At 43.1% G+C, this 25,961-nt stretch overlaps 1 protein-coding gene across 4 annotated transcripts in view; it reads right to left on the reverse strand.

Annotated features, from left to right (window-relative positions):
• Positions 1-25,961, reverse strand: part of LOC143301530 (uncharacterized) — a 51,533-nt gene that overhangs the window by 10,140 nt on the left and 15,432 nt on the right. For all 4 annotated transcript variants that reach the window (XM_076615890.1, XM_076615892.1, XM_076615888.1 and 1 more), the window contains 9 exons: positions 16,728-17,084; positions 14,657-14,734; positions 13,511-13,561; positions 12,270-12,359; positions 11,090-11,656; positions 9,964-10,422; positions 2,071-2,295; positions 1,592-1,795; positions 24-172 (listed from right to left, as the gene is read on the reverse strand). In XM_076615890.1, coding sequence (XP_076472005.1) covers positions 24-172; positions 1,592-1,795; positions 2,071-2,295; positions 9,964-10,422; positions 11,090-11,656; positions 12,270-12,359; positions 13,511-13,561; positions 14,657-14,734; positions 16,728-17,084 — 2,180 coding nt within the window. The remainder of the gene's footprint in view (positions 1-23; positions 173-1,591; positions 1,796-2,070; positions 2,296-9,963; positions 10,423-11,089; positions 11,657-12,269; positions 12,360-13,510; positions 13,562-14,656; positions 14,735-16,727; positions 17,085-25,961) is intronic.

Here is a 25,961-nt window from a genome sequence, read left to right on the forward strand (position 1 = left end):
TGTCATTCTCGATTAAAACCCACCTCTGGTTTTTCTTCTTTCTCCTTGTTAATGGCTGCAGGCTCTCCCAGTCTCTTCTTGACTGAAGGAGTTTCCCTGGCTTGCTCTACTCTTGCTGCTTTCACTGCTGGCATGCTTGCTGTTTTCACTGCTGGCACGCCCACTGCTTTCGCTGCAAACATCAATCAGCACTACTATCAGAAACGGAAATCAAAACTTGTTTCAATGATGACATTTTGATTCCAAACAAAACACAAAGAGAGGGAGAGGTTTCCAGATTCTACCAGATCAGTAGAGTTGTTGCAGTGTCTGCTGCAGAAATCATTCCCTTCCTAGAGGTTTCCAGATTCTACCAGACCAGTCGAGTTGCTGCAGTGTCTGCTGCAGAAATCATCTCCTTCCTAGAGGTTTCCAGATTCTACCAGACCAGTAGAGTTGCTGCAGTGTCTGCTGCAGAAATTATCTCCTTCCTAGAGGTTTCCAGATTCTACCAGACCAGTAGAGTTGCTGCAGTGTCTGCTGCAGAAATCATCTCCTTCCTAAAGGTTTCCAGATTCTACCATACCAGTAGACTTGCTGCACTGTCTGCTGCAGAAATTATCTCTTATCAACACCAAAGTCATCAGCCAGCTCAAACTGAAAGTACTGAAACTGAACAGGCAAAGTGAAGTATGGATGTAATGGGCAGATGTGTTCTATTTCCCTTCTATAAAAACTTTCTCCTCCCTTGAAAAAGAGTCAGAACCTGAGTGTGAAAGTCAAAAAGTTTATTCAGTACATGGTCCATTCTGATGGGGATAAAATAATTTTAAAAAATCCACACAAATTTGCAGAATGGCTCATTTAATAATAGTAATAACTAATATACTGACAGAAAAGTATAATAAAACTATATTGTAAATTATTAGTTAATTCAACTAACCATAACAGTGTGCCTGTTCAAGCCTTGTAATTACATGAATTCCTAATAGTAATACTGATTCCTTTTGATTTTCTTTAAGCAAAGCAGTCCTGAACAAAGAAGGGTTTTCACAATATTTTTTAGGAAAACATTTATGTTGTAAAGCATGAAAAGCTGGATAACAAAGCACAAAACGTTCATCTTCATTTTTACATAAAGGACAAAGCAAATTTCATTTATGTCTGTAGAATTCTATACCAGTTATGTGTTCTGTCATATCGGAGATTCCGCAACTGAATCTGTCATAAAACACCTAGTATGTCCGTCAATGTCAAGCAAAAGATACTGTTCACAACTTAAAGCTGATTTAAATGTTGTGTTAAATGATAATCTCTCACTGCTTTGTAGATGTCCGTCCCAGTTTTGCCATCTATTATCGATCAATACCTAAGACGAGAGGAAAGGTTTGGAGAAGAGTGGTGTACAGGCTTCATTATGAATACAGCACAGTGAGCCATGCAGTCGTAGTTCTTCTGATGTGTGTTTCTTAATGAAACCTTACATATGTGGAAAATGCTTTGCTAAAGGCATTAGCAGGTCTGAATAATAGCTGAATGCCCCATGGACAGCACAGAAAAACGCACAAAAAACAAAACAAAACAAGCAGTCAGTGGTGGTACTGTCATTTACCTGCATTCTTCCTGGGTGGTGGCACATAGATCTGTACCTCGGTCTTCAATCTCTTAACAGGGACAGGTGCTGTCCTCTTAGATGGCACCTCCTTAGGCTGTCCCTGCTGGCGCTTCAGTTTTCTTTTACGAATTTCTTCCAGGGACAGTATGTGAGCCTGTTCTGTTTCTTTAGGTTTTTCCACTCCCCTATCAGTAAAGAGGGCTGCAAGCACAATGGCAGGAATAAGTCAATATTGACACACAGTCACATACAGATGTACACCATGGGGATGACAACAACGACAGACAAGCTTATGATGACTTGGATAACAAGAAACATTGACAGAAAACAATCCTGGATGTAAACACAATTATTTCATTATGCAACACTAAAAACTCAAGTGGAGAACAGCATTTTATGAAAATGAATATGAACATTTCCTAACAATAACATGCATGTTTGTAGTGACTGGATCAAAATGAAAAAGGAAAACTCACAGATGTCATACACAGGTTGTGGCCGGGCTTGCTGTTTCCGTTGCATCATTTCTGACCGAGACAGGACTGGCATGGCTGACTTTTCTTTCTCAGAATCTGAAACTGACTCTGACGTTTCTCCCTCTTTCAACTGCTGCTTCATCTTTTTGCGTCGACGAATCTCCTTTAGGCTCAGCACTTTAGGACTCTTGGTGTCACTTTTGTTGTCAGTCGATTCCTCTTGGTCTGAAATACCAAGACAGTTTTTAAAAGTCAGCCTCCATAATCTGAAGAAACCAATGCAAATAACTTTTTTTTTTCTTCTTTTTTTTGCTGTTCCATCATCAGCTCTGTTTTGCTGGCATTGAGTGGAGAACACCACCACTTCCCTCCAACAACAGTCCCCTATGAATCTGCCAACACTAAAGACCTTGGCATGACTCACCCCAAGCATGGAAGTGGAAGGGGAAAGAAACTGATATCACCATTAGAGCATGGCATGAAAGGCGACATATATTTGTTTTTTTTCCCCTTCTAGTTCAGTTTCCTGTTTTCTGATAAACAATGGAGGTCATTACTTTCATTCACAGCCAGTTGTTTTCATTGAATGCCCCTGCAGTGCATTATGGAGGTAGACATTTGCAAAGTTAGGGGCTTTTCGGCTTGTAAAAGGAGTCACCCTTAAAGGTAAGTCGATAACTTTTTTGTTTTAAAAGTTTTTATACATCATTATGAAGAGAGAGTGTTTATTATATGACAACAGAGAACCGATTTTTTTGTTTTTACCAGAAATGAATTACTGTTGATTTTGTGTGGGCTGAAACAAGCGTCCCTATTTAGGGACAGTGGGATCAAGAAGGGTGGGGTTTTTGTTCATTACTCTTAATGCAGTCTATATTATTTTTATGCAGAAGTTATTTGTTTTCAGACTATACATAGTTCATGAAGTAGTTAACACTGATGATACTGACTTTCAAGAAGCCTGGATCTACATTGATCCACCCGATGAGGGTGGCTTTAAAACTGACAAGGTCTGTGGTGACAAAGATGGAGGAGACACAATGTCTAACTAGAATGGGCGCTAGCTGACAATTGCAGGAACAGCTGCATTTACAGGAATAGCATGTGAGAAAACCTTTATAAAGGCAGAATTGTGAGTTTGCTTATGCTTGAAAGTAAAAAAGTGAGTAATTGTGTCTGCGAAATCATACACTTTAAAAAAAACACAACAAAAAACATGTTTATCTGTTTGAATGATGCTACAAATTGAGGTCTGTAGATTCAACTTCAGATTTTCTTCCTTTTTTTAATTTTTTTTAAAACTGTGGTTGATTTTAATTCAATAAAAAATTTTGAATATCACTTTTTTCCAACAGAAAAGCCCATAGTTACTTAAAATATTGTTCACATGCAAAAAGAAATCCAGCTAAGGGTACTCCAGTATAATTGAAAAATCAGGTAATAAATAGACACAGTGTCATTTTCTGGGTATGCCAAATAATAACCTGTCATTTTTGTGCAGCTACCAAGTGAAGCAGGAGCAAGAATTGAGCATGAAGACTTCCCAGTACCATCAACCTCAGCATGGTCAACTCTGCCAAGTCAACAGGCATCCACAAAACAGAGGAAAATAAAAGTCTACTGCAGCACCTACTACCATAAAGAAAGCCAAAGATGGTCCTAGAAGAGACTGCAGAAGAGTGGACCTGTCCAAAAGGCTGAGAGAACGCTTCCCTTTGGAGGCTAAAGACTGACCTCTCTCGTCTGCCAACTACGCCAATTGAACTCTTTGTGATCAACACCATGTCAAACAAGGTTGGAGCTGAACCTGTCCAAACAGTAAAATGCTTGTTTAGAGCTGAAGGACAGTGAGTGGACATCACACAGCCGTTCTTGATAAAACACCACAACCAGACAAAGAGTGGTGTGGATCGGATGGACCAAAATGTAGACAAGGACATCTCCATATGTTCCAAGAAGTGGTGGTGGCCACTGTTTCCCTTCAGTGTTGATGCCAGTGCCCTGTACAGGGCAATACCAGCAGGTGAGAACAAGCCCCTAAATATACTGGCCATGAGGCGTTCCATAGCCAGGGTCTACTTTGCGCAAGCATAACAGGCATCTTCTGTTGGCCGCCCAATAGTACCCTGAAATTATTTTTTCTTTCTTTCTTTCTTTCTTTCTTATCTTCATTTTTTTTTTTTTAAATGTACAATACATGTTATAACCCTATAGAATATTTCATTTAAGTCTTATTTTAAATCTTGCTGTAAACAAGCTGCAAAAAATGTTTTATGATAGTTGTGTGCTTGTTTGATGAATCAGGTGAGAATGTACGTGTGTGTGTGGGATGGGGGTGGGGGGGGGGGGGGGGAGATATAATCAATCAATCAATCATGTCAACATGTTAACTTTTTGAACTGTTGTTTGTTACTGATGTAATTTAAGTTCATTTCAGAACAATAAAAGACAAACTGAGAAAGAAAAGGCTTGTGTATTTAATGTGTGAAAACATTGAAAAACCCCACCCCACTTGATCCCACTGTCCCTAAAAAGGGATGGTAACATTTTATGCTAAAAATCTAATTTTACTAATTTTTTGTCAAAATAATTGCCAGATGTGTGCAAAAGCCATAAAAACCAATCGTTCAACACAAGTTTTGTGAAAAAATAAAATTTGGGCATAAATGAGTTAACTAAAAAAGAAAAAGAAACAAAGTAGCTTTTCTCACCTTTGGAAAACATGCCCACCCTCTCTCCTATAATTGAATAAAAAATATTTCAAATAAGCACACATGAAAGCCAAGTATAAACATGTATAAAGATAGGACAGAAGAGGATGCCTACAGTTATGTCCTTGAAGCTCATTTTCCCAAAGCTTCCTCATCTGCATGGTTTACAGATCAACACTTCTGCTGTCCATAGGTGAAACTGGCACAACATAAAAAGACTGAAAAGCTGGTGTCCAGGCGGGGAACAGGAGCACAGCCCTGTTGTGTGGTCAGGGAGAAAGATCATGGGGGCTATGCCCCCCTGAAGCCCAATCAAAAAAGCAGTTAAATAACAAAAAACAAAAAAACCAACAACAAAAAAACAAAAACAAACAAAAAACCCACCCCATTTGGAACTCTCTTGCAAACAGCAATCAAACCCAGAAAATTTCATATAAAAACAAAGTATTTAAAAGGTGCATGGTGAAACACTGGTCAAAAGTTAAATAGATCTACAGACATGCATACAGTAACTGAAAAACACCACTACAACAAACATGCACTTTTTACAGATCTTGAAAGTGTTGTTGTGTGAATGCATGTGTTTTCTTTTCAATGCAACTGTGCACGTGTGCGCATGCATGCATGAATGTTTTCAATTCAACTTGTGTGTTGAGATAAAGGAAGTGAGGGAGGTGGGAGAAAAAACAGAAGCTTGTATATGTCTTATGTGCATGTATGTGTATTGCTTTCAATACAACTCTGTGTGTGTGTGTGTGTGTGTGTGTGTGTGTGTGTGTTCAATTTAACTAAGTATATGTGAGAGCAGGCATGAGATTTGGAAATTGTGATCGAGTCTGAAAGGTGGGGGCTTGGGAGCCACAGAAGGCTGAAGGTTTTTCTCAATTTCAAACCTTAAAATCTGCACTTGAGGGCCACCAATGCCTCTGAGGTATTCCAACCCATGGAAGACAAAAATCAGTCCAATTCTTCTTAATCTTAAGTGTTTCTGCTTTCAAACCTGAAAAAGTCAGCCTTGGGGACATGATTTTCAAAATCTTGTCTCATGTATATATATATATATATATATATATATATATATATGTATGTATGTATGTGTGTGTGTGTGTGTGTGTGTGTGTGTGTGTGTGTGTGTGTTACAGTGCAACACTGTGTGTGTATGTGAGAAAGAGAGACAGACAAAGAGATTGAGAATGGGGGTTGGGGGGACATGGGAGGAAAGAGTAAAAGTTTGTATGTGTGCATGTATGTACATGCTTTAAATACAACTCTGTGTGTGTGTTAAACTCTTTGTGTGAGTGAGTGAGTGAGAGTGTGTGTGTGTGTGTGTGTGTGTGTGTGTGTGTGTGTGTGTGTGTGCTGGGTAATTGTCCAGGAAGAGTTTCCTCTGAAAATGGCCGGGGTCCAGCAAAGCCCCATGGCTGTAAATGAAATTAGTGATTTTTATTAGGTTTGGGGGGCCTCTCTTTATGTGTGTGTGTGTGTGTGTGTGTGTGTGTGTGTGTGTGTGTGTGTGTTTGTAAGGAAAATGTACTTAGCACACAAGTTTGCACTGTACCATTAAAACTTATATCTGTTCTATTTAGATGTCTCCATTCTACAAACAGGCATGTGTGTTGGTTGAGGAAAGAAAGGGGGAAGTGGAATTACTGGAGGGAGAAGGGGGTGGGTATATGACTGGTTATATCACTTTCAGCAGTCAAGGATTCTCAGTTAGAGCTTGTGATCAGTGTTCCAAGCCTGAACTCTGTGTGTGGGAGTGTGTGTGTGTGTGTGTGTGTGTGTGAGTGTGAGTGTGTGTGTGTGTGTTCAACTAAACTGTGTGTGAGGGTGAGGGAGAGAGAGAGAGAGAGAGAGAGAGAGAGCAAGCGTGAGTGCGCACATGCATGTGTGTATGTGTGGTTTCAATTCAACTGTGTGTAAACAAGTGAGAGAGAGAGGGAGGGGGAGAGAGAGAAAGAGAGGGGAGAAGGTGGGAGGTAAGAATGCAAGTTGTATTTGTGCATGTGTATGCATTGCTTTCAAATTCAATAGATTGCTCTCTCCATATGTGTGTGTGTGTGTGTGTGTGTGTGTGTGTGTGTGTGTGTGTGTTTCCAACACTGTGTGTATATGCGTGAAAGAAAGAGAGAAACAGACAGACAGACAGAGAGAAAGAAAGAGGGACAGACAGAGAGAGAGGGGGGAAGGTGGGAAGAAAAAGTGCAAGTTTGTATGTGTGCATGTATGTGCATTGCTTTAAATAGAATTCTCTGTGTGTGTGTGTGTGTGTTCAAGAAAGAGAGAGGGAGAGAGAGAGAGAGAGAGTGTGTGTGTGTGCTCGTACATGTGCAAATTATTAAGCTCTTTGTGATTGTGTGAGTGCTCATATGTGTGCATATGTGCAAGTGTGAAGGAGAGAGAGAGAAAATAAAAATCATGTGTGCACATGTGCAAGTGTGAAGGAGAGAGAGAGAAAATAAAAATCAGAGTATGTGCATACGTGAGTGCATTCATGTGAATTTTTTTTTTTTACAAAAGAGTGTGTGCATACACGCGCATGCGCATTCAATTCAGGTCTGTGTCTGTGCGTGCATGTGTAATCTGGCTCATAGTCATAGATCTCAGATCTAAATAAACTGGCTCTTGCCATGAACTGTTTGTACAGCAGCCTGCTTTGTCAGAAAAAGCACTTAAGTCAATTGCTACAAAGTTTGTTTCAATCTCAACAATGTTACATTGTGCATCAGTAAAGTGGCAAATGTTTGCAGCTTTTGCAGAAGTGAACAGCCCTGGGTCAAGCAGTTGTACCCAGTTGTAGGTAGGGGCTTGACAGGGATGGAAATTGCAGGTTTGTGTGTGTGTGCATGTCTGTGGTGTGTGTGTGTGTGATCACCCCCATGTGTGTGCACGCATGTTTGTGCATGTGTGCACACACGGCACATGCACGATGCACGCGTGCATGCTTTTTACAGTGATATCAATGCGTGCCATGAAGGGATCGCCTTTTGTTATTGGCATTTTGACATCTTCAACTGACCGTCAGGAAACTTTTTGCCTTCGATTCTGGTGCTCTGACAAGTCACTGGATCACCTCTCAAGGGGTCAACAAATGACGCTTTCGAAAGAGCATTCCGTTTCATTTTTGACAGATCATCGGCAAATGATATAGAACAGCCCATCGGCTTTTGGCTCCCCCCCCCCCCCCCCCCCCAAAAAAAAAACCAGACACTTCGTTTTTTATGTAAATCTGAAAACAGATTTCTGTGATAAGATGGAAGAGTTGCACCCATACGATCTGACACCAATTGCACTGGGTCTTGCCCACGTTGTTGATTTTGTGACTGGCGTCACCTACCCGTAAAGTTTTTTTTTTGTTCTTCACTTCTGTTTTCACGGTCTCATCTTGCCACTTCTTCCACTATTTTTCACTCCTTTATCAATCTCTGCTGCAAAAATCTTATTATCCTTTGTGAGTTTTCTTATTTTGTCGATGATTGAAGACAATCCACAAAAGCAGGTATCTTTGCAAGTCGTGAAGCCCGCAAGCGAAATCGCGACCAAATACAGATAAGCTGAATGATGACAGAGGAGCAACGGAACACTTATTCTCAACTGGTTTGCTTATCCAAATATGGGGTATTTTAGCAAACGCTGTGGGTCTGTCTTGTCGATCGGTCGGACAACGTTCGTGCAACCTTTGTCGGTCGGAAAAAAAAATCCCCCCCCCCCCCCCCCCCCCCCCCACAAAACCCCCTCTGATTTTCTCAACAGATTTACGCAAATCTCAAGAATGGCGTCTGAAACCAATTTTTGGTCGGAAATCCAACTATAGTCGGAAAAATCTCATGCCTGGAGAGACAGAGTGTGCCTCTGTGTGTGTGTGTGTGTGTGTGTGTGTGTGTGTGAGTGTGAGTGTGAGTGTGTGTGTGTGTGTGTTTTATCTATTCAGCTCTGTGTGAGAGAGTGTGTGAATGCAATTGTGTGTGCACATGTGAATGTGTGAAGGACAGAGAGGGACAGTGTGTGTGTATGTGTACTTGCACACATGTATTCTTTTCAAAGTCAGTCTGTGTGAATGTATGTGTATGCATCCACACATGTGTATGTTTTCAATTTATATCTGAGAGAGAGAGTGAGAGAGAGAGAGAGAGAGAGAGAGAGAGAGAGTGAGAGTGTGTGTGCACGTTTTCAACTCTGAGAGAGAGAGAGAGAGAGAGAATTAGTTTTCAACTAAGTGTGCATGCAACTGCAAGAGAGGATGTGTGTACATGTGTGTAGTTTTCAATGCATGTGTGTGTGTGCAGATGTGTGCGTGTGTAAGTGTGCATGCACATGCGTTTTTAATTCAGCAGTGTGTGTGTGTGTGTGTGTGTGTGTGTGTGTGTGTGTGTGTGTTCAGTTCCGTTTCTGTGCATGCGTGACTGTCTTTAGTCATTAAGTTATAGATCCCAGATCCAAATCAAGTAAACCTATTGCCATGAAGTTGCTGCATCATCAACTGATGGCTGATACAATTTCAGAAAGAAAGAACAAAGTTGTTGCAACTGTTACAAAGTTTAACTACTTGTACATAAAGGGGCAAATGTTTGCAGTTTTACTGTGTGAATCAGTCAGATGTACCCATCACCCTAGGGGCCTGACAGGGATGGTGATTGTGTGCGTCGGCACACATGCTTATATCTTTGGGCATGTTTGTAGATGAGTGTATTCACACACGTGTGTGTGTGTGTGTGTGTGTGTGTGTGTGTGTGTGTGTGTGTGCGTGTTGGCATAATTTGCTTTTCACAGTGACATCAATATCTCCCATGGAAGGATCACCTTCTGTCATCATCAACATTTTGACAACTGTGGGATTCACGTCAGCTGACCGTTAGGAAAGCTCTGACTTCAGTTTAGGTGCTCGAACAAGTCACTCTCTTCTCAAAGTATTATCTGTATGGGTTCTACAAACAAAGCACTTACTTAATGTTTTTGAAAGGTTTTCGATTAATGATATACTATGGCCCATCATCCCCCCCTCCTCCCACCCCACCCTTTCCCCAAGAAAAAAGATGTTCCATTTTTGATGAAAATCTTAAAACGAATTTCTGCCCCTATGCGAAGAGTTGCACCCATGGCTGTGTACTTTTACAGGCATTAGCCATGTGGGATCTGCCTTCTGTCACACATAGAAATGCCTTCACCCCTGCGCAGTACTCACCAGTGACAAGTGTGATCTTCCTCCTCGGTTTCTCCACGGAAGACTGACGGACATGGTCTGCCATCAGCTTCTTCAACCGCTTCCGTTCTGCCAGAGGGTCATTCACCACCAACTTCTTTATCCGCTTTGTTTCTGCAGCATCTTCCAGAGGGTCGTTCACCACCAACTTCTTCATCCGCTTTGGTTCTGCAGCAGAGTCATCTCCCACTGAATTATTTAGCAGCCGGATGGCGCAACCACTGGTTAAAATCTTCTGCTGCACAGTCTCTGCCTTAATTTTTTTCAACTGCTTCAGTGTTGCTGGAGATTCTGCTTCATTTTCAGGAGACTTGATCTTCAGTCGCCTTGCTTGCTGTCCACCCTGCTGGGTTTCCACAGGCAGTCTCTTTTTCTGCAGCCGTTGTTGTACTAATCTGCTGCCAATACGATCAGCCAGCTTCTTTTTCTGAAGTCTTGTTTCTGCAAAAACATGAAAACACTGGCTTGTACACATGATAGTGAAGGGAATATACTCCCAAAACACCTACAAAATTATTCAAATTTAAACTTGCACCTAAAACATAATCATGCACTGGTGCAATAATGGCTGAGTAAGCAAGCTAGCACATGTGCAAGTGTATGTTAAGTGTGCATACTTTTGAGCATGTACAGATATGCAGGACAAACTTAACTATGAATGTTACACATCCTGCATCAGTGCAAACATTTGAACTCAAATGAAACACTGCTTTTTACTTCATTTCTTTTTTCATTAACTTGCTCATGCAAAATGATTTAACAGGTGATAATTGTTTAGCCTTTCAAGATAGTTGTTACTGAGTGGAACAAATAACTTAGCTTACATTATTTCCTTAAAAAAACCAGGTCTTTTGAGCATGATGAAGAGATGGCTATGTGTATTTCTCCTAGACTAACTCCATACATCCTAGTATTTCTGTCCCCCACATGGTGTGTCTCATAATGCCAACAATATAAAGTATTTTGAACTTAAATCATTTCTGCACAATCATAGAGTTCACAAAGTAACACTTAGTTCTGGAACAAACAAAAGAAGTGATGGGAGAAAAAGTCCCTTTGTCAATGCCTGGTAAGCATTGAGTTTTCACCCCCACTTCTGACAGTTTACCTTGTGTGATGGTGACCTTGACTGGCTCCAACCCTTCTGGCTTCCGTCTGATGGTGACAGCAACAGGCTCGTCTTCAATGAACTCCTCTGGCTCCAACGGAGGTGATGGCTTTCTCCTCTTTAGGACAGGTTCATCATCACTATTGTCACTGAAGTCTGCTACAAGAGCAGATGTTCTTTTCCTGATTGGGGCTGTAACTTGTTCATCTTCACTGTCATATTCAGGTTTTGGGATTGCCCGAGGTTTTGTCTTCTTGAATGAAACTGCAGCTCTTTCTTCTTCACTGTCATATTCAGGTGTTGTCATTTCCAGGGGTTTTGTCTTTCTGTACCGTGCAAGGTCTAGCTCAGCATCACTGAGGACTGACCCATCATCACTGATGTCTAGTTCGTCACCAACAAGCTCATCATCACTGAACTCAGGCACAGGTATACATTTCTTCTTGGTTCTGTCTTTCTTGGGAGATACTCGGGCATTGGTTCTCACTTTCTTTGGAGACACTTGGGCATTGGCTCCTTTCTTGGGAGACACTCTGGCACCCAGTCGATCTCTAACACTGATACGTGCTGCAAAGGGGCAGAGAACATGACACATCCATTACTTGCAACCTTACTTTTACCTCAGAATGTTACACATTTTGTATTAAAAATGCTAGGAAAAAAAAAAGGCAGCCAATGTTCCCAACATGACCCATGTATTATGTTCTCAACCCCCCTTATAACCTCTAACAAATTATGCACCCTCTATTCCCCTCATCTTATTTGCCTTTTTTTTCTCTCTCTAAATCATTTTCCAGGAACAGGTTTCATAGCAGTGAAAGTTTTTTTTTAAGAATCCAGCCAGTTCACCGATTATTTCCTTGCCTAACTGACTAAAACAGATGCAGCCTGTTGTCATTTTCTTGAACTGATTGCATAAAATTCGAAAGATTAAGTAAGCAATGCCATTAATAACTTTAACAAAGATACAAACCATTCTGTATGAAATTAGAAAAATTAAAAAGAGTCATTAATGACTCCAACAAAGATACAGACCATAGTTTCCCTGGAAAGACACGACCAAAGCTTCACTGCACATTTTCTCTTTCAAACAAAAGTGTGATTTTGCTTTGTTCCCCAACCAGTCTCTAATATAACTGAAGATTTTAAACCAAATCATAAACAGAAATTGGTTCCTGACCTTTCTTGGGACTGTCAGGTTGTGGAAGATGCTCTGGTTCTTCTTGATCCTCCGAATTCACCACAACTCTTCTGCAATCAACCTGGGGCTCTGTCAACATAGCACCACTCAATACTGTAATGTTATTACACAGTAGTACTTAACCCTTTCAGTGCCAAACCTATTTAATGTTCAGTTACAACTATTTGCCAAGGGATGTTTTGGTCATAAAAAGTTTTTTGGTTTTTTTTTAATTCTAGCGTGTAAACTACAAAAATAAAGTATATATAACCTATACTTTTCTGAAAGGAAAATGAACACACTATTCCATTATAATAACAATAATACATAATATCCTGAGGAGGAATGTCTTTTGCTTTTGCCAGTGAGTTGGTTTGAAGCAGCATATAGCTGTTTGGACGTGGAGCTCTGGCTGATGGAAGCACTAAAATGATGTTTTGCAGAGGTCTGCATGGCATTCAGAATGACAATTTCATATGAATTTAATGATTTTGCGATAGGGAAATTTTACAATGACGCAGACAGAAATTTCCATCTTGGGGCACTTTTTCGTCCACCAGACGGTGACAACACCAACAGCACAAAAAACCGATGCTGTAATCACAAGCCACAACATAACAGTACAACTTCAATGGCACTGTTTATTTCTCTATAAAGATATGACGCAATGTTTAAAATCACAGAGAAGAAAATAAAATTGAAACTCATATGCAGTGTTTAAGGGGCAAAATCTTGTTAACCCTTTCACTTCAATAACTATTTGTCACTTTGCAAAATAATCATTGACCTAAAAAAAAAAAAAATTCACAAAAATGAACTCAAAAGTATGTAAAAGTGTAAGTTTTCTTGAAGGAAAATGAATGGAAAATAAAATTATCATAACTTCAATATTGACAGGATGAGATAACTCCCAATCAGGGGAAGATAACTTGGATTTTTAGGGAAAATAAACCCGCAATATATTTGGAGGAAAAAAATTCAACTTTTTATTTTATTTTAAACTTTACAGATAGAAATAGTGCAGTTACCCTTACATATCTGCGGTCAGAAGTGAAAGGCTTAACAGAAAAGCTAATTCAAGCAGTATAATTTGAGAATCCTGGTTGGTATAAGACACCAAGACAAACAAATGTCAATGGATCCACTTTACCCAACTCACTAACCCCCCACTCAGACCCCACAACCTTCCCACTCCTATCAAACACTTCCCATACATGCAATCTTTATCAGGTCAGACTAACCTTCATGCTCCACTGGTGGGTCAGGTCTAGTGCGTGTGGTGGCAGCTTTCTCTGAAGAAGATCAGTTTATTTCATTTATTCCTTTCCTCAACAATCATTTGTAATCACTTTGACTGCTGCATAGACTACAACAGCTTCTGCATATTATACTGGCTTTACAGAAAAAAACAGCTTACCTCCCAGGGCCAGCTCAAGATACATGAACAATGATTCATATCAACAGGCCTAAAACCTGAGAGCTATGATGACCTGTCTGAAAGTCTGGGGGTGGGGGGAATATTTTAGAGGCCTAAGTTTGGAAAACAAACAGTCTGAATAGATCATTTGTCTTCAGAAAGTGTGTCACACATCCAGAGAGAGAGACACAGACACAGATAGGTGTGTGTGTGTGTGTGTGTGTGTGTGTGAATGTGTTTCAGGTGTTCACATTGTTAATGTGTGAGTGGAGGATGGTGAAGGGTCATAGTTCTAGGAAGGGGAGCTGGTGTAGAGGAGGGTGTGTGTATATGCGTGTCTGTAATTGTGTGTGTGTGAGTGCATGTGTGTGCAAACGGATGCTTGTACGTGTGTGTGTGTTTGTGAGGGTGTGCGGGTGTGTCTGTCTCTTTTTTCCATTTTTTTGTTCTTTTTGTAACGAATATGCAAATTTTGAAATGTTTTATTCCTGCATTTCTCCCCCTTTTTCTTTTATCTTTTTTTTTTTTTTTTTTTTTTTTTTTTTGCTACAGATAATTTGTTTAATATCATGCAGTACCTTTCTCTAATTCAAATCAAATCTAAATTAGATAACCATATAAAAAATATGGAGTTAACTCCCTTATGGTATGTCTTCAGTCACAGTCAGCATGCGCAAGGTGGTTAATCTATTCTAGCATGCTGGCGTTCTCCAAGTCAAAGCTGTGTACAAATTATGCCGAAATCATAATGGTAAACAGGTTTGGTATGCTCATTCGTAGAAGAATGCAGGCAGACAAAGAGCGTCTAACATGAACCTGAGGCCATCTTCAGGCAGATGAATACACAAATATCAACTGTATGTGAGAACTAAGATTTATCAACATGGTCAGTGGAATATGCTCAAACCAATTTATAACTGACAGACAAAAAAAAGAAAGAAAAAAGCTTAGCTTTTGGCATGACAGTTACCTCTTGCTCTCATCATGGATTCCAAAGCTCTCTGTCGATGAATTTCTTCCAAACTCAGAATTTCCAATGCTGGTGCCTCTGTAATGGGAAAATATGCACGGTCACATGGAGATTACAGATTTCAGCTCTGCTGGCAGGTCAAATAAACAACATGAAAGTATGTCGCCACTGCTTACAATCTAGAACTCTCAGTCATATAGACAGTTCAAACTAAACTAAAGGTCCGTTTATACAGAGCGCGAACGCGTCCAACGCGAACACGAACGCGACTTTTGTGCAGTTTTGCCATTCAAATAGAGCACGAACCCGAACGTGGAAAACCGTCGACGGCTTTCGAGGCGGCTCGTCTTTTTCTTGCTGTGAGAGATAAAATTTGATCATTTGGAATCATGGTGCAGGTAGAGTCAGACACGGAGGAGATCATAGTACTGTATTTGTACACAAAACAACGGAGGAAGAGAAAGAGGCGTGTGTCAGTGCACGAAATTTTACAGAGAAGAAGTGAATTTGGAGAGTACCACCACCTCGTACAAGAACTACATTTTCATCCTGCAAAATTCCAGCAATACTTTCGAATGACTGAGGAGCAATTTGACTACATTTTGCAATTAATTGGAGACGACATTTGCAAACAGGATACTAATTGGAAGAAGGCCATCACCCCAAGAGAACGACTGGCCATTTGCTTGAGGTAAGTAAAGTTTTAGTATTTTCCCCTGTAATGTGAAGATAGCAAGTTCATATTGGTGCGAGAACAATTCAAAAACTACTTTGTCTCCCCAGCAGGAGCAGTCACATGGCAAATGGATGCATGCTTTGGACATGCTAATTAGGACATAGACATGCACCCACGCCGGCAGAGGACTTTTAAACAAAGTGTGACAACAGTCAATTTCCCCAAAGAAGATAATATCATTCACAGCTCTCTGCCCAGACGTTAATGACAAGAACAGATAGACAAACATACAGAGAGACAGATTGTCTGTATTCATTAATGCAGTGTTTATTGTACTTCCTGTTTATCAGATCTGTCAGTGTGAGACGCAGACTTTATAATATCATAATTCCATTATATATTTCTGTCAGAGCTAAAATGGTGTCATTATGAAGACTGCTGACATGAAAGTTAAAACGTGTTTAATTAATAAAGTCGTGCAGACATTTATTTTTATTTTTTTTTACAGTTCCATAACATTGTTGAAACAGGTAAAATAAAATTAATTTCAATCACATACCTGTCAGTCCGACTTTCTGTCCAATTGCTTTCCATATGTCTCTTTTTTTCATGATGTCTTTGTAATCTTTGTCTGCTTTGTCATACAATACATGATTCTTCTCAATTTCAAGAATCATGGCTTCTGTCTTGTCCATTGTCTTGTCCATTCTTCTCCAAACTTCACAAGCAAAGTAGACTGACGCTAGTGCCTAGCTTTTTCTTGGAATGGTCAGGCGTACAAGTTTCTATTTGTGGAAATGATGCAAGGGAAGTACCTGCTGATTGGTTGATAGCAAAAAAGCTGCACGACCTTCTGAGAAAATTCGCTCTGGGGGCAATCAAGGCGGTCGTTCGCGCGAACAAAAATTTGTTCGCGTTCGCACTCTATTTGAACGGTTCCTCTACAAATGACTAAAACATTCCAGGACGAAAAACCGCGTTCGCTTTCGCGTTCGCGCTCTGTATAAACGGACCTTAACTGATTACGTCAAATGAAGGTTTAGAGTCAAATGAAATGAATGTTTTTTCATTTTAAAAGAAGCAAAAACTGTCAAAGGTAGATTAACAGGTAAACAGTTATTGGTTTGGACAAATGTGAATTGAATGGTTTGTTATCTGGCTGTTCTTTTTTCCAACTCTTTACCTGTGACTTGACATATGGTCCGGGCTCATATAAGACATACGACAGTTTTACACTTTATCTTCAAGGAACTGTGTTATTTCAAACAAAATCACTGAAACCAATGCTATTTTAACTCTCAATTGACAATCTCTATATTTACTATAAGAAGCTACAATAAAATATTCTGTGAATAAAATCTGATCTCAAGGTCCTGAAATCTGCACAAACCACACCTGTTTTCACAGACTTCAAGCTGACAACAGCAGGCCGTTTGCTTGGGATGTCTGATGCTGTATCACAGATTTCTGACTGCTCTGAAGGGGGCTGTGACCTGGGTCTGACAGATGTTCTGGCTTTATCTCTTGGAGATGGAGACGCCTGGTGTCTTGGAAGTGGAGATAATCGGGATCTGGGAGGAGATAACTGAGAGCTAGGAGGCGGCGAACCCTCAAACTTTTGAGGAGGAGGAGGAGTCTGATGATGAGAAGTCTGGGCATCTATGGGACGAGGCGACAAGGAGCCAGACCTTTCTTTCAACTTGAGAGGAGTGCCAGCATTACTGACTGTCCCTGTGCTCTCCACATCTGAATCTGCAATGAAAACACACCGCGAGTGTCTAGGCATACATGCTCTCCATCACAGAATCCACAATGAAAATACAAATTGTGTTAAGGGATACTGAATCACCACAAGTCAAGCAAAGTACAGAAGAGTAATGACTAAAGAAAGACACTGCTGAAGAGAAAATGATAGGAAAAAAGACCAGTAGCACTTGTGGTGTTATAACTTTGGTCAAAAAAAAAAGAAAAAAAGAAAAAAAAAGGAAATGTGTGCAAGTACTTGCTAAAAGGCAAAAGTACCTTGCTAAAAGGTATTTTCTGGTTATTTCTGGGTAAACTTGGACTTTGTTGAACCAACAAGTTCTTCCTGTTGACACTAATAGCAAAATATTTTCCAAAGTCTATTTCTATACACAGCACTGGCCTGATAACTGATACCAAGGGAAAAAGATGCTATCAGCCCTGAAGATAAGAAGCCTAATTTGTAAAGAAAGAAAAGTTTGACACCTGGGTGCCTGCATCTTGAAACTATTTGCAAACCTTTATTTGGAAACCCCTTACCCACCATATCAAACAATTGCCTTGTAAAAGGAGGAGTTTTTATTATACTCCATGTTTGGTGATACATATACTTACCATGTCAAACTGACGCAAACTAGGCCTATCGGTGTGCTCTGCTTGGCCAAATTTCGCGCGGCTAACAGTGAAAAGATGACCCGTCTTGCCCAGTCCGCTCTGAGCAATCAAACGCCTCTAAAAGCTATAAGCGCTGAATCATTCTGTCGCCATCGAGAAAAATGCCCCATGAGAACCACGGCAGAGACGCGGGGACGGACGGGCGGGCATTCGAGTTTGACACGGTAAGTATATGTATCACCAAACATGGAGTATAATTAAAAAAAACCCACCTCCTTTAGGTGTCATATACTGTACCATATCAAACTGATGCAGAATTTAACGGAGGAGGGCAACACCTACTGGTTCGTATGGGGAGCCCTTGTAACTGAGACAGCAGTGTTAGCCACGACAAAGGAAATCCCCTTGGAACCGTCAGCCCTGGTCATACGGAAATCCCTGAGGTAGAAGTTGATGAAGGGATTCTCAGACTGCCAGAAGGATGCCTCCAAGACATGCTGCAGTGGCACTGAGTGCTGGAAAGCAGCTGAAGTGGCACTGGCCCGCACTTCGTGTGCTCTGGGATTAAGACAGCTGATATCCCTGTGAGAATGAGAGTAGGCTCTATGAATGACTTGGGAAACTCAGCGGGAAATGATGCCTGCAGCGATGTCTTTCATGTAATTCTCATTGAGGGAGATGAGAAGACGTCTCTGAGAAGAACACCTGTGGCAAGACCCATCCCAATAGTATCTGAGACACCGAACAGGACAGATGCCTATCCTCATCATCTTGGGCAAGAATATCAGACAAAGGTCTGACCCTCAGAGAGGGAGAAGGGACCTCGGGGTCTTGGTTCTTAGCCAGGAACTCTGGAAGGAAACGAAGAGTGATGGAACCATCTCTGTGGAAGGCCAGATCTTGTGGCATTCCACTAAGACCATGAATCTTGCTTCTACGACGGCCCGTGACCAGCAACAGAAGGAAAGTGGCCTTGAGGGTGAGTAAGTTGAAAGGAATAGTACCCAATGGCTTGAAGGGTTGTTTTCCAATGAAATCCAGCACCAGGAACAAGTCCCAAAGGGGCACTCTTCTGGGGTTTCTAGCTTCCTTCAGAGAGGCACCCCTAGCCACCTCTCTGAGCAGGAAATCCACTTCAAAGGCAGGACCACCTAGCTGTTTGATTGTGGTACAGATGGCAGACCTGTACCCATGTACAGAACTAGCAGACAGGTTGAGGAGCAGTGAGCCAGAAAGTTGGCCAGCTGCATGCTCGTAGGGTTTGTAGGGGGAACGTCCTGAGCTGTACACCACCGCAACCATTTCTTCCAGCGAAAGTCATACAAAGTCTCCGTTCCCTCCCTCCTTGCTTTGTTGACTATGGAGAGGAGGTCAGAGGAGGCACCCCCCTGGGTAAGCGCTGCCGACACAGAGGCCAACCGAGGGGTCGAAGACTTCAATGGTGATGCTGACAGTTCCAACCGCACAGCAGCCATGCGTGCAGGTGGAGCAGTTGAGGATTGGAATGAGGAATCCTTGAACGAGGCTGCCTCAGCAGATGAGGTTTGGTTTCGAGTTTCAGGGGTGGAACATGTGTCAGGGACTGAATGTCTGGATACCAGGGCTGGGCTGGCCATTTCCATGCAATGAGAATCAGCAGCGGGTGTTCCAATCTGGCTTCCTGGATCTCTCTGGACAGAATTGGAAAGGGAGGAAATGCGTAGGCAATCAGACTGCTCCAGTCTAAAGAGACGGCATCCACTGCCCACGCTTCTGGTTGGCGACCGGAGAGACATAAGTGAGAAGTCTTTTGTTGAACTTTGTGGCAAAGAGGTCCACCATCGGCCGAAACCACCATTCCAATACCCCTGAAGGGTGTTTTTGTCCAGGGTCCACTCTGTGTGGATGACTCTCTTGGACCTGCTGAGAGCATCTGCCAAGATGTTTTCCTGCTATGTGTCGCTGAAAGTGCAATGCCCTTGCTGTGGCACCAACGGAGGAGAGCCTCAGTCCGCAGGGAGTGCGCTCCGCCCCCCTTTGTTCATATAACATGCGACCGTCGTATTGTCCGTGAACAAGTGGATAGTCTTGCCAGTGACCTCCCCCATGAAGTGCAGGAGAGCCCTGCGAACTGCCTCTAGTTCCAGAACATTGATGTGGCATAGGCGCTCCTCCGGGGACCAAGTCACTGCTGCATGGAGTAAGTCCATGTGGCCTCCCCAGCCCAGGGAGGAAGCATCCGTGAAGGGTGTCACCTGAAGAGTAGGTGGGGCTATGGGCACCCCCTGTGTCTGAAGAGGGGTGGTGAGCCACTCTGATGTCACCTCGAGGAACCACTCGCCCAGACATATCTGGGTATCCCATGGTTGAGTGCTCTGGGACCACCGTAGCCTAAGTGCCCTCTGAAGAGGGCGCTTGAGAACCCTGCCCAGGGGAATGAGAGGTGCCATGGACTCCATCATGCCCAGGAGAGAAGGAAGTGTCAGCGCTGTTGCTTGGGAGGAACGGCGCAAGTGGCTGAGGAGGCCTGCCAGACGGTCCCAGCAATCTGGTGTCGGAGAGACTATCATGGACCGCGTGTCGAATCTCATCCCCAAGAAGTCGAAGAACTGACTTGGGGACAGATCGCATTTCTCCTTGTTCGTGAGGAAGCCCAGTTGGGAGCAAAGGTCTAGAAGTCTGGCCGTATGACTCTGGCACAGGGCCAGAATGACCCAGTCGTCCAGGTACACACAGAGATGATTGGATTCCGACCGGACGATGGACACCAATTCCCGCACCACCTCGGTAAACAGGAAAGGGGCAAGGGACAGACCAAATGGGAGGGCCAAGAACTGGAACACCTTGTCCCTCCACACGAACTTCAGGTACTGACGGGACGTCGGATGGATGAGGATATGAAAATAGCATCTTTCAGATAGATAGAGGTAGCCCAATCACCCTGTTGAATGGTCTCCCGAATCAGTGCCTGTGTGTCCATCTTGAATTTGATTTTGGAGAGGAATTTGTTGATGGGGGACAAGTCCAAGACGGGTCTCCACACACGCAAGACCTTTGGAATCACGAACAACCGGCCATAAAAACCGGGGCCCGGGTCCAAGAGTTGAGATATCGCCCCTATGAGGAGTAGGTGTGATATCTCTTTCTCTAAGATGCTCTCTTGCTCCGCTGAGCTGGGCACATATGGAGGAGGAGTGGATCTTAGAAGGGGGCGGTCCTCCACCCAAGGCAGCATGTACCCTGACTCTAGCACCGACACATTCCAGTTGTCGAGTCCCAGAGCATGCCACTGATGTGCATGCCAGGACGAGTTTCCTACTTGGAGAGGCTGAACGACTGGCGGTGCTGAATCGCGCCCCAGTCATTGGGGGTGCTGCCTTCTGGCCTTGTGCATGGCCAGTCAGCTTGGATGGACATGAGGTGGTTTATTCCTCTGCCGCTTATTCTGCGCATGCCACTTCGACTTAGGTGGCGTGGCATATGGAGGGGAACAGTCTCTTCAATGGCATAAAATTCTGGCACCCCCGGGAGGTGTGGGCTAAATATGAGGCCACCTCCCTGTTTGTCTCTGCCCTGTGGCTGACAAAATGGGACGCATATTGGTCGAAGAGGGAGTGCTGTTGCACTGGGATGGTCCGCAGGGCAGCCCTCTCCTCTACTGGAATGTTAGAGATGTGGAGAATGGCATCACGCCGAGCTAGCACAGTATTGAAGTGAAGGCTGGTAGCTGTGTCTGCAGCTGCCATGAGACCAGAGGCTACCCTACTGCCAAAAGTAACCTCTGGTCGGTGAAGAGGCCCGGCGGGACCGAGGATGAAGACCCTGTGTCCTGATTATCTGGACGCTGTTCCCACAGCTCAATGGCCCTGTGGAGGAACGCGTCGAAGAAAGTAAAAGCTGTGGAAACCTCGAGGAGGCAGCGGTTCGCCAATCTGTCCCAATCTGCTAACATTTTAAAAGATAGATTAGCTGAAGTGGGGAAGGTGGTGCGCTGTGAGACCAACATCCTGTCCTGCGCGGAGGGCTCTGCTTCCCTGTAGGCAGGGTGGTCCTGTGTGTACAAGGACCACACCCCATCCTTGGAGGAATCTTTAAGGAACTTGTCCGGGGAAAAAGCACCCGGGGCAGAGAGGGACTCCCTGCCTGGAGGAGGGATGGAAGCAGCACCCCTGACCATGCGGGCTGGCTTATTAAGCCATTCCTGCACCATTTCTGGCACCCTGAGTCGTCTGGTGGTTCTGGAGTTGAGTCACATGGCCTAAGGAGGGTCAAGGGTAACAATGTAGCCTGAGGACTGATTCCGCATGTGTGACCCGACTGGGGAGGGTCAGTTCAAGCTCGACTAAGTCCGAGTTTGGTTCAGGCTGGTCCCTAGGGAGGCGTGGGCTCAATCTGTCCCCCTGGGATGGGGGTGAAGAGTGCTCATCCGCTTGTTCGTCCTCCTACGAAGACAGAGGCTCCCACTCTTGCTCCCAGTCCATCCCCTGCTGGGTGCCATCCCAATTGGATGTACCCGCTGGGGCGTCCTGTGAGCTGAGGTCAGCCCAGCGGGATGAGCTGGGATGATCCCGAGCAGGGACCATGGCCGCAGCTGTTATTTCCTTGGCGCCTGAAGCAGGTGGGGAGAGTGTGGACCGTAGGTCCAACCATGCTTGGGATGGTGGGTGCCACACCTTCTCAGTGAGGGCATCCCTGGATGCAAGAGTAACCCATGAGTACTGAGAGGGGAGAAACACCCACTCATCTCCTTGTAGGACCGAGGATTTGTGGACTGAGTGGCAATATTGGTCAAGGAGCTTGACCTGACCGACAAGAAGTTGATCCCACTTGTCGGGGCCGTGTGTGTCACCCTGTGAGATGTGCTGGGTTGGGTCCGGTGGGGAGAGGACGAGGGGTTGGCCCCTGGTCCTGGCAACCCAGCGTGCACCATAGGTGTGCCCCAGTATGGGTAGAATGGGGGAAACCACCCGTGGGCACCAGCCACCCTGTGACCCCAACCCCAAGGGTCACTGGCGCCTTGATTTCCATGAAGGGAAAAACCTGGCCAAGTCGGAGGGGGTCAGGTCTGACTTGGGTTTCAGTCCCACCAGAAGACCAGCAGGCTGACTGCCCAGAACCGCCAGACACGCGCGGGCCTCCCCCAGCAGGGGAGACCGACCAGATAGCAGAAGACCTGCAGAGCAGGTGGCCACGCGCCACGAATCCCCTCCCATGGGGAGAGGGGTGGCTTGGCCTGGGATGGACAAAGTAGAGGTCCCCCCACAGAACCAAAACTTTCTCCCCCACAGAAGAAGGTGGGGGAGGGGGGTCAGCAGTGGAGGGAGGAGGGGGAACAGTAATGGGGCCCCTGAGGGCCATCTCCAAGTGGGGACCTGGATAACGGCCGGGCGCGGCCTCCACTTGGGAGTTCATGCCCAGCTGTGAGTCCCCACCGCCAAGAGAGGACTTGCCACTCCCCCTTTTCCCTGCCTCGCGCTGGGACACCTCGGGAGGCGACGCTCGTACCCCTTTCCCCCCGGTCCCCTTCATGACCATTTTAATGGTATGAGTGTCGCCTCCACGATCAGCGTCTAAAGACGCATCGCCGCGGTCCCTATTGGGAGGAATCATGAGCTCCGGGCCTGGGAGAATCTCTTGCTGAGTCTCGATCCCAGCATCATGATTCCTGCCATCGTTGGATAGCATACGAGGCATGGTAACCACACATAGGCACCCAGCGAAAATGTGATCCCCAACAGAGAAAGGAAAGACAGGATCGAATTAGAGGTAGAGAAAAACAAATGATTCGAGGCGGTCGAGTGAAATCGAGTTCACAGAATGTAAGAATATAATAAACGTAAGCTGCTTGCAGCAAAATAAAGCCAAATGAACACGCTTAATAGCCAAAAAAAGCGTAAGACGAGACAGAGTATAAACCTGACAAGATGACGTGGACAGCCTTGGCCAAAGGAATGATTCAGCGCTTTAGCTTTTAGAGGCATCTGACTGGCTCAGAGCGGACAGGGAAAGACAGGTTGTCTTTTCACTTTTAGCCGTGCGAAATTTGGCCAAGCAGGGGAAACCGATAGGCCGAGTTTGCATCAGTTTGAGATGGTACAGTATATGACACCAAACACTTATCAGTTATTCAATGATAAATAAATAATAAATAAAATTACAGTGCTTAGAGCCTCGCTGACCACTAAGGCCATCTCAAGGCTATCACCACGTTAGCATCTACTTCAAGTCTACTTCAACTTCAAGTCAAGGGTACAAAAGTAAAACAGAAAGTAATCACCGCTTCAAATTATTCAAAGACCCACATTGAAATCAAAGGTGAACACAAAATAGGACAATTAACATAAAGATGCCCAAAAACCTCTGTGGTGCACTATAGCAGAGAAGTCAACCTCCAAAGACAAAGAGGAGCACCTAAAAGCGACAAACTCACAAACACAAAATGGGTGACACAATAGTAACCACTATTTATTTATGACAAAACTTTCTCTTTCCCTCTCTTAAATCTTTGTGTGCATCCCTGGTGAGTATAAGAGTAAACCCCCATTAAACTGGAAACTTATAAAAAGAAAACCAATCAAAAGTATAAATGATGGGGTACAGGGGTAAGTTACCAATGGAGAGTGCAGGAGGGCAATGCCACCCTGAAACTAGATAAAAAAAACAAACAAAAAAACAAGAGACAAGGCCTCCAAGACTCACTTGTGATACACTTAAAAAAAAAAAAATCTAATCGTTAAAATGTGTTCTGTATTTGTTATTATAAAGCTTCGGGTTAACAGAAAAAGAAAAAAGGGGAAAAAAAAGTCCTAACCACAGATCTGAACCCTGCGTATTCGGATGAGAAGAAACTGTCTTATTTATCCATTACACTATCGTGGCTCCTTAACCGACGTTCAAAAATATAATATTTAAACATGCTTTATTTAAAGGGCGATAAATCGATTACGGTATTCACAGTGAGAACGCTGTTCAAATCATATTATTCTGGTGTATCTTGGGCATTCAAAAAATCTTCAAGGACAATTAAAAAATCTTTTTAAGTCCACAGTAAAGGAGACGTGGCTATCGCTGCAATCACACTGCAACATTTAGCCATTTTCTCTGGATCTAGATAGATGTACAAGTTTAGTTACACCCGGTTGACACGGTCGATTCAATTTCTCTTTTATGTTCATTCTAGTTTTATAGTTTTAAAGTTGATATGAAAATTGAGTATTTTGTTAAACTTATAACATGCAGAGCCAAGTACAACTACTTCTAAACGTTGTATGAAGTGAAAAGGACTTCATTTTGAGAAAAGTCAAGACTGGAAATTTTTGTGTTTCATCAATTCAAGGGTATTAACTCTCATGGTTTATTATTTTTAACTGTGAATTCCGACTGATTCTATGGATATCTTTATGGCAGTTTGGAGCATAATCCAGTTAGTGATGAGGCGTTCACAAATCTTTCTCTTAATAAATATTTAAAATCTTTCTCTGAATAAATATTCAACGGTCTCCTCCAACTTTCCATCACATGTTATCGTGTATTGTCGACTGAAAATATTTAACAGTCTCCTTCTCCAACTTTCCATCACACGTTATCGTGTATTGTCGATTGAATATAGGATTGAACGGGCAGGTCAACAACTTGAAACAAAATGGCGTCGTTTGTGTTCGTGAAAAATATGAGCACGCGCTTTGAATATGTATAAATATGTGTACACAACTGATTTTTGCCCATGACCTTCAGGGCTCAGCCAATAGATCTATAAGGTCCACTCGTCGCATTGATTTTAATATTTTCCGAAAAAGACCACTTGGGCGAATGAACATAGTACACTGAGAGTAAAACACACAAGCTTTTTATGTATTGAGTATAATTTCAAAATGTAATGTTTAAGATGAGAAAGATCAGTTTAAAGCAAATTAAGTCCCCTAGCATTAATTACAGATTAATTTCCCTTTTTTACTTTCTGCACCAAAACGTTTGCAAAATAAATATAACTTCCGTGCTTAGCAAAAGAAGTTCCTGTTTGAACAAAAAAAATAAAAATGACTGCTCTTGTTGTTGTGTCAGAATATCATATCAAAGTGCCAAGTTTAGAGAATAAAAAAATTATATATAACAGTAACTGCAGTTTGCATAAAATTTGACTTAAAAAAAAAAAAAAAAATTTGTGCCCATCCCAGAGGTGCAATATTGTTTTCAACAAGATGACTGGAAAGAACTGTTTTCCTATTTTTATGCCTAATTTGGTGTCAACTGACAAAAGTATTTGCAGAGAAAATGGCAATGTTAAAGTTTACC

Source organism: Babylonia areolata, chromosome 27 (assembly GCF_041734735.1).
Source record: "Babylonia areolata isolate BAREFJ2019XMU chromosome 27, ASM4173473v1, whole genome shotgun sequence".
In the NCBI taxonomy this organism is placed as follows: domain Eukaryota; kingdom Metazoa; phylum Mollusca; class Gastropoda; order Neogastropoda; family Buccinidae; genus Babylonia; species Babylonia areolata.